A 14365-nucleotide genomic window follows, 5' to 3' on the forward strand; every position below is an offset into this window, starting at 1 on the left:
AGTCCCACCATGTGTACTCTTTGGTTGGTGTTTTAGTCCCTGAGAGCTCTGAGGGTACTAGTTAGTTCCTATTGTTGTTCATCCTAAGGAGCTGCAAACCCTTCAACTCCTTGGGTCCTTTCTCTAGCTCCTTCATTGGGGACCCTGTACTCAGGCCAATGGATGGCTGTGAGCCCCTACTTCTACACTAGTCAGAATGGCTAGGATAAAAAACTCAGGTGACAGCAGATGCTGGCGATGTTGTGGAGAAAGAGGAACACTCTTTCATTGATGGTGGGCTTGCAAGCTGGTACAATCACTCTGGAAATCAGTTTGTCAGTTCCTCCGGAAATTGGACATATTACTAGCAGAGGATCCAGCTATACCACTCCTGGGCAGATACAGAGAAGATGCTCCAACATGCAATAAGGACACATGCTCCACTATGTTTATAGAAGCCTTATTTATAATAGCCAGAAACTGGAAACAACCCAGATATCCCTCAACAGAGGTATGGAAAACAGAGGAGTACTACTCAGCTACTAGAAACAATGAATTTATGTAATTCTTGGAAATAGATGGATCTGGAGAATATCATCCTGAGTGAGGTAACCCAATCACAAAAGAACACACATAGTATGCATTCTCTGACAAGTGGATATTAGCCCAGAAGATCTGAATACACAAAGCAGAAACCGCAAACCATAAGAAACTGAAGAAGAAGGAAGACCAAAGTGTGGATACTTCGTTTCTTCTTAAAAGGGGGAACAAAATACCCATGGAAGGAGTTGTAGTGACTAACTATGGAGCAGAGACTAAAGGAAGGACAATCCAGAGACTGCTCCACCTGGGAATCCTTCCCATATTCAATCATCAAATCTAGACACTATTGTGGATGCCAGCAAGTGCTGGATGACAGGAGCCTGATATAGCTGTCTCCTGAGAGGCTCTGCCAGTGCCTAATACAGAAGAGAGCAACTGTTGAATGGCAGCCTAGTGCTTCAATCATTGGGGAGTTTGACAGACATGAGCTAAGCATCTCCTCCATCATTCCTACTGTGAAGGTAGCCTACAGTATGCTAGCACACTCACCAGTGAGTCCGCAGAAAAGTTACTGAATGTAAATCACATAGAGCTCGCTCTACAGAGCACATGAGAAGAAGGTGAGAAACTGAGCTTTGTCCAATGCAGAGAACAATGCTGTGTTGAGTGTCTGCTTGGGAGTGACTGATAGTGTTTGGAGAGGGGTTCGAAGAGGCCTGGACTGCAGGCCGAGGCACTAACTCCACCAAGGACATTAGAAAGGTTATGTGAAGATGGTGCTTCTGTTCCCTTACTTCCTCTGGTCGGCTTCCTCCCCCATTTCTCTTTCCCTCCCTTCTGCTTACTCACACTCTGCTTCCTGTAATAGATATTTACGGTTTCTGAGTCAACACTGTGCTAAAGACGGAGGATATTTCTTCAAAAACTACAGGAATCTGATGGTCCTCAATTCTTTTTATCTTAAATTGAGGAGTACGTAGCTTGGAAGGAGAAAGGATATTGGAGAAAAATGTTCTTTATATTTCTGAAAAATGTAGCAGGAGTGTGTTAGGGAGAAGGAAAAACTGCCCTCAGAAACACCATGAGTATGCCTGTAGTATGTTTATGCTGACACACGCATGTGCTCATGTGTAGGTACTACTGTGTGTGTGTGTGTGTGTGTGTGTGTTTGCAAGAGGCATCCTCCTCAATCACTCTCCACATTATTTTTTTTTTTTTTTGAGACAGCTTTTCACATTAAACTTGGAGCTCACCCAACTGACTAGACTAGCTGACCAGTGAGCTCCAGGAATCTACCTGCTTCTGCTTGCCCAATATTGGGATTACAGATGAGTACTGCCTCATGTAACGGTTTCTGTGGAGCCACAGTCTGCCAACTTATCTTTTAAGATGTGATCATGCTTGCAAAGCAAGCAAGCAAACTCATGCTTGCATAGTAAGCAGTTTATTGATAGGGGCATTTCCTCAATACAACTTTTTTTTTTTGGACATGGTCTGAGCATTCAGCCCAGGTTGACTTTGACCTTGTGCCATAGCCATATGATAAGATAGCAAGTGAAATAAAGAAAACCTGGCTGCTCTCACTAGTGATGGCTGAGTACAGACTAAATGTTAAGTAGCTGGTATCTTTCCTTACAGGCTTCTCACACTTCAATCCCGCCTCTGGCTTTGGGAACGGCCTGGTTTCAGCTACACGATGTGTAATTTCCACAAGTCTAAGTCACAGGTGGCATTCAGGGAGTGGTGTCTGGCTTCTGAGCAGCCTTTGAAAGGCATCACAGGCAACCACTGACCACATGATGTGGGCTCCGCTACTCTGCAAGGTTGTCCACTTCCTGTCCTGCTTGTTACTTTGAACTTCTTGCAGGTTTCTTTTCAACTGGCCCCTATTGCCGGCTATCACTTGGCATGGGGCTTCTTACTTCCATAGAATTCCAGGCCACATACGCAATCTTGAGTTTTCAAAATTGGAGGAAAGCTTCCTAGTCACTTGAAGGTCATGTAGAATGACAGCCAATTGATAAATGGCATCCACAGAGCATTTGACAAAGAGCCCAGTTTCTTCTGCTCTCTAGACTCTTCCCTCTTCATAGTTACACTGCCCTGCTCCCCTGCAAAGGATCACATCTTAAAAGATAATTTAGTAGGCGGTGGCTCCACAGAAAGCCAGTCATTAACAACCTTTTTGGTTAAAAAAAAAAATCAATGCTTTGTTCTGTAAAGTGAAACCACATTTCCCTATTCTTTTTGCTCTGCCTGAAGCTACTCAACTGGCTATTCATGAAACCTTCACAGAATGAAGGCCACACATACTCCATTTTGGAGACTGATTACTTCAGTTAACCTGACATTGCTTTTGACTTATTTAGGCACTTGCTTAAACCTCATGGAGGTGGCTATCCACACAGGTGAGAGGGATGACTCCTAGAGGCCTCTAGCAGGAACACAGAATCCCAAGGACCCCTCCAAGCACAAACCCCAGCATGCTGTGTCCAGATTTTAACTTATTTTGAGGGAGTCCGCTTAGAGGTAGCAGGGAGTTACTCCCTTGATGGTATAAATGGAGATGCAGTAACTGTAGCTGAAGAAACCTATGGGAACTGTCAGCATCATGTTCTTTAATTGCTGCTAGCAGGCACCTCCCAGCTCCTTCCACAGAGTTCTTCGAATCCCTTTGTGTTTTGCTTAGTTCATTTCTGCACTTCTAGAGCTCCAAAACTGAGCCTTATATGTGCCAGGCAAGTGATCTGTCCCCGAGATATGTTCCCCTCTTCTGTTCTGTTGCTGTCTCTAGAAATGAATGTACACATATCTCAGATTGGGAAAGAAACACTTACCCAGAGTGCTTCATGTTTTGAGGCTTATCCATTCGGACTGCAAGTTTGATTTTGAGGTCTTGATCGGGGCAGTTTTTGGAGACTGTCATTTTGTGCCACTCAGATTGTTTGGGGCTATTTGGGGTGGGATGGAGGATAACCTGTAAGGAGAAAGCATACATTTCTGTCAGAAGACAAAAGCAGCACACAGTCATGCTTTTAAGAATTGGACACTTTGATGTAGAGACATGCAACCTAGCCCATGTTCCATTGCTCAGACTACTCCTTTATGAACTGTGGGTGGTTGAGATCACACAGTCACATCTACAGAACAAAATACCCTCTGACTCCTTTCTTTTTCCTCCCTGGCTAAGTCTGTAAGAGCAAGGAGGGTGAGGTCATGGTGACATCAGTGTGACGTTATGGTCCTACTTTGGTTTTTCTAAGATTCAGAAGTAGTAGGGTAACCTAAGAGAGAGAACATTGTCCATCTCTCATGAACTGTGTCAGTCACTCACAAAGAGATGTATGTTTGTAATAGACAGCTCTTAGCTACTCCATCCTTTTCAATTTTCTAAAATTTCATATTACAGGAAGAGAAACATCTCAAAGCCTGTTTGGGTGTGTGTGTGTGACAGAATAGTGAGAAATGAGAGATTTTGACAGGACAACAGTCTATGTCAGCTCCCGTTTGGGTCAGGGGTCAGTAGCACTTGTACTGGGATTTTTCTCTTCCAGCTCCTCATTGTGCTTTAGGTGGAAGAAGCTCCAAGCAGCCTCCCTTTACCCCTGGAAAATGCCTCTTGGCAGCATGTCAGGCACACTTTGCTGTGGCCCTGTGCTGCCTTAAATCTAGGGTTGGGAGGGTGGGCACAAAGCTAGGAGGCTATCAAGGGCTCCATCGCATTCTACTGTTGGAAAGTAGTTTTGATCAGATAGCCCCATAACAGCACGCTAGGACTTTATGTTGTATTTGTTACTTGATATATGAGGATTTAAAGACTGTGTGATTTAAAGACTGTGAGAAGACGTGTGAATAGAGTGCTAATGTACATAAGGGATGGGGCACCTGGGATTTGGGATCTGCAGAGCCTCCTGGTAGCAGCCCCAGAGGGTGCATGAGTGAGTGATACTTGTGTTGTTACTCAGTTATCTTTAGAGACAGGTGCTGTACCAGAGAGTTCCAGGGCTCCCATACCTGACATTCTGACTGACAGTGTGTTCTCTGCCTGTGACATTTACTTGGCTTTGAACTGAAGGCACAATGCTACTAGGCCAGGGGATAGGCCCAGTATTTCCTTGTTATTTGACAGGACTCAGCTTGCTAATGAAATCTGCAAGCTAGTTCTGAGAGTGGTATCTAGAGAATTCTTTGAAACATTTTAAAAGTTATATTTATTTATTATTTATTTATGTGAGTGTGTGAATATGTGACTGTGTGTTTTACAATGTGTGTAGTGTGTGTGTATGTGTGTATAGTGTATATGTGTGTATAGTTTATATGTGTGTGTGGTACATATGTATGAGTGTATAGTATGTGAGCATATATGTGTGTAAGGTATGTGTGGTGTGTGTATACATAGTGTATGTAAATGTGTGTAGTGTGTGTATAGTATGTGTGTGTGTGTGGTGTGTATGTGTGTATGAAGTATGTGTTATGCATGTGTAGTGTGTATATGTGTATGTGGGGGGTATGTGTGTGTATGTATGTGTGTAGTGTGTGTAATGTGTGTGTATGTGTATGTGTATGCATAGGTCAGAAAAAAAGTGCAGAAGTTTGTTCTCTCATCCCACTCTGTGGGTTCTGAGGATTGACAGCCAGGCTTGGTGGCAAGTGCCTGATGAGCCATCTCACTGGTCTCTGCAGTGGAATTTTGCAACTCCAAGTGCATCTTTGCCCTTGTTTGGAGGCCTAGGGAAGGGAGCTATCTGTCCAGCTGTGTCCTCAGTCAGTCTGGTGGGAGAGAGGGTCAGGAAGAGCATGCTGGCAAGCAGCAGAGGGAGGGCTGGTAAGAGCACCATGACCAGGCCAGTGGTGAGAAAGGCCTCGCCTTCCTTCTGTTCCTGCTTGCTTGGTAAAGTCAGAGCAGGAGCAGCACCCTGTACACAGAGAGCTCGTTAACAGCTCTCCATCACATAGATCCCCGGTACAGTTCCCACTGGCAATACGGTATTCATTTAAAGTACAGATGGCCACTTCATCACTGGCCACTCCATAAAACCTTCTCCTGAGGTCCCTTGCATTCACTCTCTGGTGAAGCCTCTGCAGGGTGGATGAAGAGATGGGGTTCTTCTGTCTATACCCACAGCCCACCAAGTTGGAGATGGGCTAGAGTCCCTCCTGTGTGTCAGCACCTTGGGAGGATGAGGGTCCTTCTGCATGTGTGGGAGCCACAGGGTGACCTCTCATCTCACCTGGGCACCCCAGGCTGCTGACTGAGCACTCTATTTTCTTTGCTGAAGCCATATGTGCTGTGCTCTGCTGTGCGGATGTGAACTGGCAGGCACCACTCACCCCTCAGGAGGATGCATGGCGGCCATCAGGGCTTCTCCTCAGGCTAGGGCTGCCACACCCTGGCTTTTTTATCAGGCTGATCTCTGGCCTGGGCCTATCTCTCTCTCCCCATCTGTTTGCATCCCTGAGAAAGGCACCCCCACTTCACAGAGGGACCCACCCCTTGCTGGGTGCTTTCCTCCTAGGACTTAGGCAGAGCTGATTCCCACACTGAGTTGTAACTTCTGGCTTTTATGCTTGTGCCCTGTAATGTTGCAGGTTAAAGGTTTCTGCCCGAGCTTACTTCTTCTGTTTAGCCTGTCTGCAGCACTAACGATCAGACCCAGCAGGCATGCACTGAGCTTGTTCTATTAAAAGAGGGTATATACTTATATATAATCATGTATACCATGATTTCTTTGAGTCTCTTGTTCCCTTAGATAAGGCTCATTTGGTTAAAACACACGGGAGGCTGGGGCTGGAACTGACGGCAGGCCTGGGTGGTGGTAACCTCTCCCTATCCTCAGGAATTCTCTCTCTCTCTCTCTCTCTCTCTCTCTCTCTCTCTCTCTCCTCTCCTCTCCCTCCCTCCCTCCCTCCCTCCCTCCCTTCCTTTCTTTCTTTCTTTAAGTATATTTTAAAAGATTCATTTATTTTTAAAATTTGATGTACATGAGACATAAAACAGATGAATAAATGAAATCTGGCTGAAGGAATGAAGCTAACCCCAGGACCCTGGAGGAAGGTTCTGCTCAGCTTGGTAGAATTGGCTCATTAGAGCACTCTATATGCTCCACTGCATGGCTGATTGAAAGAGATGGTGCCGCCATGCCCCCCAGTTGCCACCTTCAGAGCTACTGCCTGCAGAGGGCACCAGCCCAACAACATGGTCAGTCAGCAGAGGGCCAGGCTGGCCTGCATGAGGAAGTAGAGAGTTTCTGAAGGATGAAGGAGGAAAAATTGAGTGTCTAGGCACCTAATGCAAGACACAGCTGGATGGTGTGGAGAGTAGCAAGCTCTAGGCTTCCATCACCCCAGAGGAGCCCTGCCTTATTTATTTCTCCACAGGGGCAATGCGGCTGAAGGTGACTGATGAGCTGTCCACAGCTGACAGAGCATAGTCCAACATGTGGCTCCAAATGTCCACCCCTCAGTACTTGCACAGCTGCTTCTTCATGACTTTGGGGCAGGAAGGTCACCACAGATTCTCCAGTCTGTGTTCTGACACATGGCTCTTGCCATAGGGAGCACTCACCCTCCCGAGTTCCTTGTCTTCCAAGGCCAGGACACCAGTGCTCTCTGTGAATAGCTTTACTTTAACAGCTGGCAGGGCATGGGTTGTAGAGAAGTCGCCTTGAGTGCCCCAGCTGTGGAGAGAATATTAGAGTCAGTGTAGACAGGCACGGCTCAACAACAGGTAGCTCTTCTCTGTCTCCCCAGGAAGAGCAAACGCAGGGTTAACCCAAGGCAGCACAGACTGTCACACCCACTCAGTGCCCCTAAAGCTGCCAGAGCAACAGAAAGTGTTGATTAACTTGTGAGATGAAAAAAAAAAAATGAGGCAGATGCTCTCGAAGCTGCCATGGGCCTTCCCAGAGTGCCTTGCGGTCAGCACCGGAGGAAATCAGAGTTTCCCACTGCCACTGCCTTGCTCTCTTCTTAGCAAACAGCAGCACACATTCGCCAGCGTAAAATTAGGCTAACTCTTGGCCTTACAGAGAGACTTCCGGCAACCATGGGTCTCAGGTTGGAGCTACTCTCCCGGAAAAGCGGAAAACAGAACTGAGTGGAGCTCCGCCAACAAGAAGGTCGGCAAGATGGAAGGCCAGAAATAAGGGGGTGCTCTTCCCTGCTCACGGATTTCTGTAGCCAAGTCTCAGTCATAGAAGAGAATCTGGTTTACCCAGCATGTGGGTGGAGGAGGGCTGTGGCTCACGCTGTGGCTCACGCTGTGGCTCGCGCTGGGGAGTGACCTCCCTGTAGTGCTTTCTTTACTCACCTGTCATCATGCTCAGAGACCAACCCCACTCCACCCCCACCCTGCCTCCATCCATTATGTAGTTGCAAATGGAGTACCTTGTGGACCTGCATGATATGCTCTGAGCCTGCCTTACCCTTTCACTGCAAGTACTGTTAAAGGCACAGCCCTGACCCTTCCCTTGGCCCTTCTCACCTGCTCCCTTCATGGGCCTTCTGCCTTTGCTACCTCTGGCCTGCCTGTCACCTGACTGGTTTTCTCTGGTGGCAATGTTTCTTTCTTTATGCCTTTTCAGGTATTGGTCCAAATGTCACCTCCAGGGAGAGCATGCCTTTTGCTCTCAGTCTAAGCTGGGCCCAGGTATTCAGTGCAGCACATTCCAAACCCCAGTGATGTGAGGTTACCTGACTCAGCCCTGCTTGTCTTAGGTTCTTTCAGCTCTGTGTGCACCCGGCCTCTGCTGCTCGTTTATATCGCAGCCCTTACAACTTGGCATGGTGCTTCATACATAGGAGGCATGGAATAAATATTTTCGAAAGAATAAATAATATCAAATATATGTTCTTTTACAGGGCCAGGAAATAGTACAGACAACAGCTTTCATCTACAGATTGTTTTTGCTTTATGTAACCAATTTCCCATACTGTCAGGCATTTGTTACCATCTAATTTTATTGACCACAGTGCTACGTTGTATAAATACATTGAAGCTTATGTAACTATCAGTCTATTATAGCAACCCAGTGGGATAGAGGGTACTTAAAGAATTTGCCTCTGGTTATTTCCTAGGGATAAAGACCTAGATGGGAGCTGTTTCTTCATTAGGAAACACCTTCATTACTTGTGTATAGTGGTGAACAAACTCAAGGTCTATGATACGTTCTCCTCAGGCATTTTATGTAAAAACAGCAACTATCGGACATCTGGAGTTGAGTATAAACCAAGGATGTCGGTCTTACTTCGCACAGGACATTGCTTCTGTGGCTTATTTGGCCATTATTGTTTTATGAGCATTGTTTAAAAGGATTTATATATTTTTTTTCTTATGTGTATGAATGCTTTGTCTGCATGTAAGCATGTGCACTGCAGATGTGTCTGGGGCACATACAAGCTGGAAGAGGGGCTGGGTCCTTTGGAACTGAGCTAAAGATGGTTGTGAGCTGCCATGGAGTGCTGGGAAGCGAACCAGGGTCCTCTGCAAGAACAATGGGTGTTCTGAAATCTCTTCAGCCCTCATGGGCATTTGTTTGTTAGTACTAGGGCACTTCACATTTTACTTTGTGTCGTATGTCTGCTTTTGCTTCTTTCTTTCATAAAACTGTAGAAACACAGTTGTTAGTGTCAGCTTTGTACTTCATGAAGTAAATTCCATACATTAAACTAAGAGGAACATCGAGCCTAGGAGGAGTGGGCAGATCACCAGAATAGTGGAAAGGAAGGACCTGGGTCTGGGAGATAGACGTGTGTGAAGCAAGTCGGGACAGGCACAAAAGCCTCCATGAGAGGATACAGGTGGGTATGAGATGGGACAAAAGAAACAGCATTCAACAAAGTAGGAAAACTGCACATCTAACCAGGAACTTGTAGCTGTGGCTCCCAGCACCGTCAGAGAGACGTAGGATGGGAGACTCTGCCCTAGCAAAGATGTCATGATAACGTGAACCAGAATATTCCTGCTCAAGCCTGGCTAAGTCAATACAAACTGTGGGGTTTGGGATGAGGTAACTAACATCCAAGTATATCAAGCCCCTCAGATGTAAGGTAAGTTCACCTCACCATAATTGTAAAAGTAAAAGCTGCAGGCTTGGAACACAATGAGATCCCAGTAAATCCTGGCTCTCTTTGCATTCCCAAAGTAGGAAAATGTGTAGAATCATGGTTATTCCAACTCTACTAAGTAACTGAGAAAATGTTCACCTCCGCTGACATTTCACATACAAGAAAACTCAAGATAGAGTCCATTCCTTTGCAGGATCCCAGTAAGGTTCCTTCAACTCCACACTATGGGGATGCTACCTGCACTATTGCGCCCAGCTTGTCTGACACCTCCCTGGAGAGATTTCCTGCCTTATTTAGCAGAGACTGGGTCTGAACTGACCACTGCTGCTACCCAAGGATGCCTTACCTAAAGGTCTCACCCTCCTCCTCTTGCCCCCATTTCCTCCTCCTCTTCTTGGTCTTTTCTAGACTGGGGATTGAACGAGGGTCTCACACATTATACCGGCTGGTTTTGTGTGCCAACTTGACACAGGCTGGAGTTATCACAGAGAAGGGAGCTTCAGTTGGGGAAGTGCCTCCATGAGATCTAGCTGTGGGGGCATTTTCTCAATTAGTGATCAAGGGGGTAGGGACCCTTGTGGGTGGTGCGATCCCTGGGCTGGAAGTCTTGGGTTCTATAAGAGAGCAGTCTGAGCAAGCCAGGAAAAGCAAGCCAGTAAGGAACATCCCTCCATGACCTCTGCATCAGCTCCTGCTTCCTGACCTGCTTGAGTTCCAGTCCTGACTTCCTTTGGTGATAAACAGCAATATGGAAGTAAGCTGAATAAACTCTTTCCTCCCCAACTTGCTTCTTGGTCATGATGTTTGTTCAGGAATAGAAACCCTGACTAAGACACACATGTTGAGCAAATGTTCTACCAATGAACTAGATCCAAAATTGTCTCTTTACTTTTAGTTTTGACATAGATTTCCCACTGATATGCTCTTGTCTGACAATGAATTCATTTGTGGCCTTTGGCCCAGAGAAGCCTTCCTGCTTTAGTCTTACCAGAAGCTAGATTTCAGCCTGTACCACCTGTGAGCTGGGCCTGCCTGGGCCTTAGGGATTTCCTGGGCTGTTTAGTAGAAAGAAACTCAGTTTGCCTGGACTTCTGAAACTCCCCAATGATGCCTTGCTCATTGGTCTGTAAAATAACTCAGACTGGGGGCAGCATGGTGCTTCAGAGACCCAGAAGCTGAATAACTGAATAAGCCATTAGAGCTGACTGCTTTCCTACTGGGAGTTTTGGCTCACACAAAGTAGTCAGGTCACAGATGAACCCCAATTTATCTCTCAGATTTTAAAAATAGTAACCTGGCCCAGTGAAGCAGGCAAAATAAGAGATTCTATTCTAATCATGACTAGATACATGATCTTCAGGGAGAAGCCTCTCTCTCTCTCTCTCTCTCTCTCTCTCTCTCTCCCTCCCTCTCCCTCCCCCCCTCACACACACACACACACACACAGAGAGAGAGAGAGAGAGAGAGAGAGAGAGAAAGAGAGAGAGAGAGAGAGAGAGAGGGAGAGAGAGAAGGCCATACACAGACAGAGACACATACACACATGCACACATAGACACACACATAGACATATACATAGACACACACAGACATACACAGGCACACATTCACAGAGACTCACAGACACGCAGGCATAAACATGTTTAAAGTGATGTGAAAACATCAAGGATCTTTCATTTCCTCAGTACTTCCTCTGCTCCATTCCCTTGGGGGACTTCATTCCACGAATACCTTCACAGATAAAATCACCAGGAATTACAAGATGGCCACAGAAGACTAAAGTACAATAGGCCCTTCCTGAGCCAAAGGCCTCTGCAGATGCCCTGCTCCAGGCTTCTGAAGCCAGCACTAAGTGAATCTCCCTGGGGTGGCAGATGGCTGTACAGTGAGTATAGGCTATCCCAGGCTGTTGACAGAAAACTTCTGTGTTGCCTGAAGGAAAGATTTGGTTCAGTGAAAGCTACTGCAAGCTCCTTCCTATCATGGAGGCTTAATTCTCAGACTCTTCCTACAGTTATGAAAAGGTCTACTCGTTGTCTTTTTCAAGAACTGGCTCCTTTATTATAATAGACTGTTCCATGCTAGGCATGTTACCTATTTTAGAAGCCTTATAAGTTATATTTGCATATTATTTTTTTAAAAAAACCCTGCTATCTATTCCATGAAATGCCTACATTTATGAATCCATAGTCACAGGAATTCTGTAATGCATGCCATGACACTCATAGGAAGTAAATGTCAGTCTAATTACACATGGCTATGTCCCTTCCTCTCTTCTTTCTTCCACATACACTTTAATCAATTATCCCTTCAACTCTGGGAAAGATCCGTTTCAAGACTCCTGGAATTCTGAGTCATCTTGAAGTGGCTCAGTTTCCTCCTCTGTTACCCCATGAACTATGGGTTCATAAGTGTAGACATTTCACAGGATAGCTAACAGGCTTTTAAAAAAATAATATGCAAAATATAACTCATAATGCTTCTAAATAGACATCATGCCTAGCATGGAGCCGTCTGTGTACCAATTATGATAAAGGAGCCAGTTCTTGCCCGAGCTGGAAAAAGAAAAAGAGTAAACATTTTCACACTCCACCCCCCACAGCATAGAGGTATAGGAAGGGTCTGAGAAACAAGCCTTCTTGACAGGAGACAACTTGTAGTAGCCTTCACTGACTAAGTGGCTCACCTTCATTGAGCTGTAGCTTTGGATTTATTGCCCATGTTTAATGTACTTTTCCACAATGCTACATTTGACACATGTACAAATTAGCTGGTGGAGATGCATTATAAACTTTTGTGTTTTGGTGGACCACATATCAATAAGTGAGTCTATTTCTTCTTCTTGTGTTTTCTCTGCCCTTTTCTCCTGCTGTGCAATTGACCGTGGCTGCTAAGATGAAAACCCCCTTTTAAAAGTTTTCCAGAATGGAAATAACAATGCACTCTTATTTGGAAAGACCAGAGGCTGATGATATTTATCAAGCCGAATTTGGGAAGGTTAACTGATTGACTTCCATCTGCACAAAAGGTAGATAAAATCCAATGGGTAAGGTGTCCTTTCTCTGAGATTCTATCACCAATGACACCATAGTCACCTGTTCAGTTTGCTTGCAAAAACTGATAAACCCACCAATTACAGAAGGCTTATGTTTGCCAAGATCCTTGGCTTAGTACTTTGTATAGATCAGCTCATTTAAGTGTCCTGACAGCTCACCCCAGTTGCATCACGATTTTATAGATGGAGAAAGTGACACTTGAGGATGTTATGTAACTGGACCAGGATCTCAGGCCACTTCCAATAGGGGATTTAAACTCTTCAGGTTTCATTCTCAAATCTGCAGTATTGAACCCAAAGGCCTCTATCTCTCAGGCACTCCTAATGCAGTAATGCCCCATGGTCTTACAGGTACATCTTTGTAACTGTCTTCCTCTCCACACACTAAAGTGTTAGGGGGAAAATGACATTTTCAGTGCACCCTACCACCTGCATCAAGAACAGTAAGTCAACTACTACAAATACATCCTTGATTGTGAACTAGAAAGGGCGGGGCAACGGGCTGGGTACCATCTCTTTGTATGTTCAGAGGCTGTGGACATGAGACAGGAGGTAACCTGTAGTAGCCTCCTTTACCTGGGTCTTCATCTCCTGGAGATGGCAGTGTTTTGGAACACAGCGTCTGAGTGCCCATGGTGTCAGGCAGCATGCAAAGCGCAGCATATGACAGCTCTTTGGGGAGCCAGGCATGGATGCTTGTAAGTCAAACAATGGTTGGCTCACAAAGCTAAGGGCTGGAAGAAACATGGATGTCAGTGACAGCAAGGTTAGACAGTGCCACCAGCATATCCTGAAGACTGTAGAAAAGTCAACTCCTGTAGCTGTGCCTCCATATGAAAGCATGTGTGGTGGGACACCTAATCAAGTCCTTCTATAAGGAAGCACGAGAATCTAACTTGGAGGACAACCAAGGTGAGTAATCCCTAAGCTCTACAGCTTAGGGTCAGTGCTTAATTAATCCTTCTTTGGGGATGTGATTTCTAAGTATCCACTGCAGGCAAACCATATCAGGTCTGCTAGGTCCAGCATCAGTATACTATTTCCCCATGGTGCCATATTCTCCTGGGGGAGAGCCCAGATGCAGATGTGATTGAGATTCCATTTTACTACAGTCAGAGGGCATCAGCATCAGCAAAGAACAGCAGCCACTGAGGATGGGGATGGAGGACTCCTGTACACCGTTGCTTAGAATGTAAGTCAGTAGAGACCCTAGAGGAACCAGGATTGGGCTTCCTCCAACAAACATCACATGACCTAGTGTGGCATAGCTGGGAAAAACCAGAAGGACCCCCAAGTCCTTAATGTAAGGACACATCTATATTTACTGCTGTACTGTTCAGAGTAGCCAAGATATGGAACCAGCTTAGATGCCTGTTAGCAAAATAAAGAAAATACCTATAAATATAGTAGAATCCTAGGTCAACCACAAAAAAGAAAGAAATTATGTCACTTGAAGGAAAATGGGTAGAACTGAGATATCATATAAAGCAAAATAATCCAAGATCATAAAGATGAATACCATATTTCTCCTATATGCATAATATGTGTGTGTGTATGTGTGTGTATGTGTGTGTGTGTGTGTGTGTGTGTGTGTGTGTGTGTATGTGAGAGAGAGATAGAGTGATGAAAGTAGAAGATGAGAAGAGAGGTAAGAATCTAAAAGGTAGAAAGGGAACAAGAGAGGCTAAGGGATAAAGTAATATATATATATATATATATATA

General features: G+C 45.3%; 1 protein-coding gene across 29 annotated transcripts in view; it reads right to left on the reverse strand.

Moving 5' to 3' along the window:
- Cadps (calcium dependent secretion activator) overlaps positions 1–14365 on the reverse strand; it is a 470401-nt gene that overhangs the window by 180286 nt on the left and 275750 nt on the right. For all 29 annotated transcript variants that reach the window (XM_031345056.1, XM_031344954.1, XM_031345138.1 and 26 more), the window contains exons 7-8: positions 7088–7199; positions 3360–3499 (exon numbers count right to left, since the gene is read on the reverse strand). In XM_031345056.1, the coding sequence (XP_031200916.1) occupies positions 3360–3499; positions 7088–7199 (252 nt within the window). The remainder of the gene's footprint in view (positions 1–3359; positions 3500–7087; positions 7200–14365) is intronic.

The sequence above is a fragment of the Mastomys coucha genome, unplaced genomic scaffold (genome assembly GCF_008632895.1).
Source record: "Mastomys coucha isolate ucsf_1 unplaced genomic scaffold, UCSF_Mcou_1 pScaffold10, whole genome shotgun sequence".
NCBI lineage: Eukaryota > Metazoa > Chordata > Mammalia > Rodentia > Muridae > Mastomys > Mastomys coucha.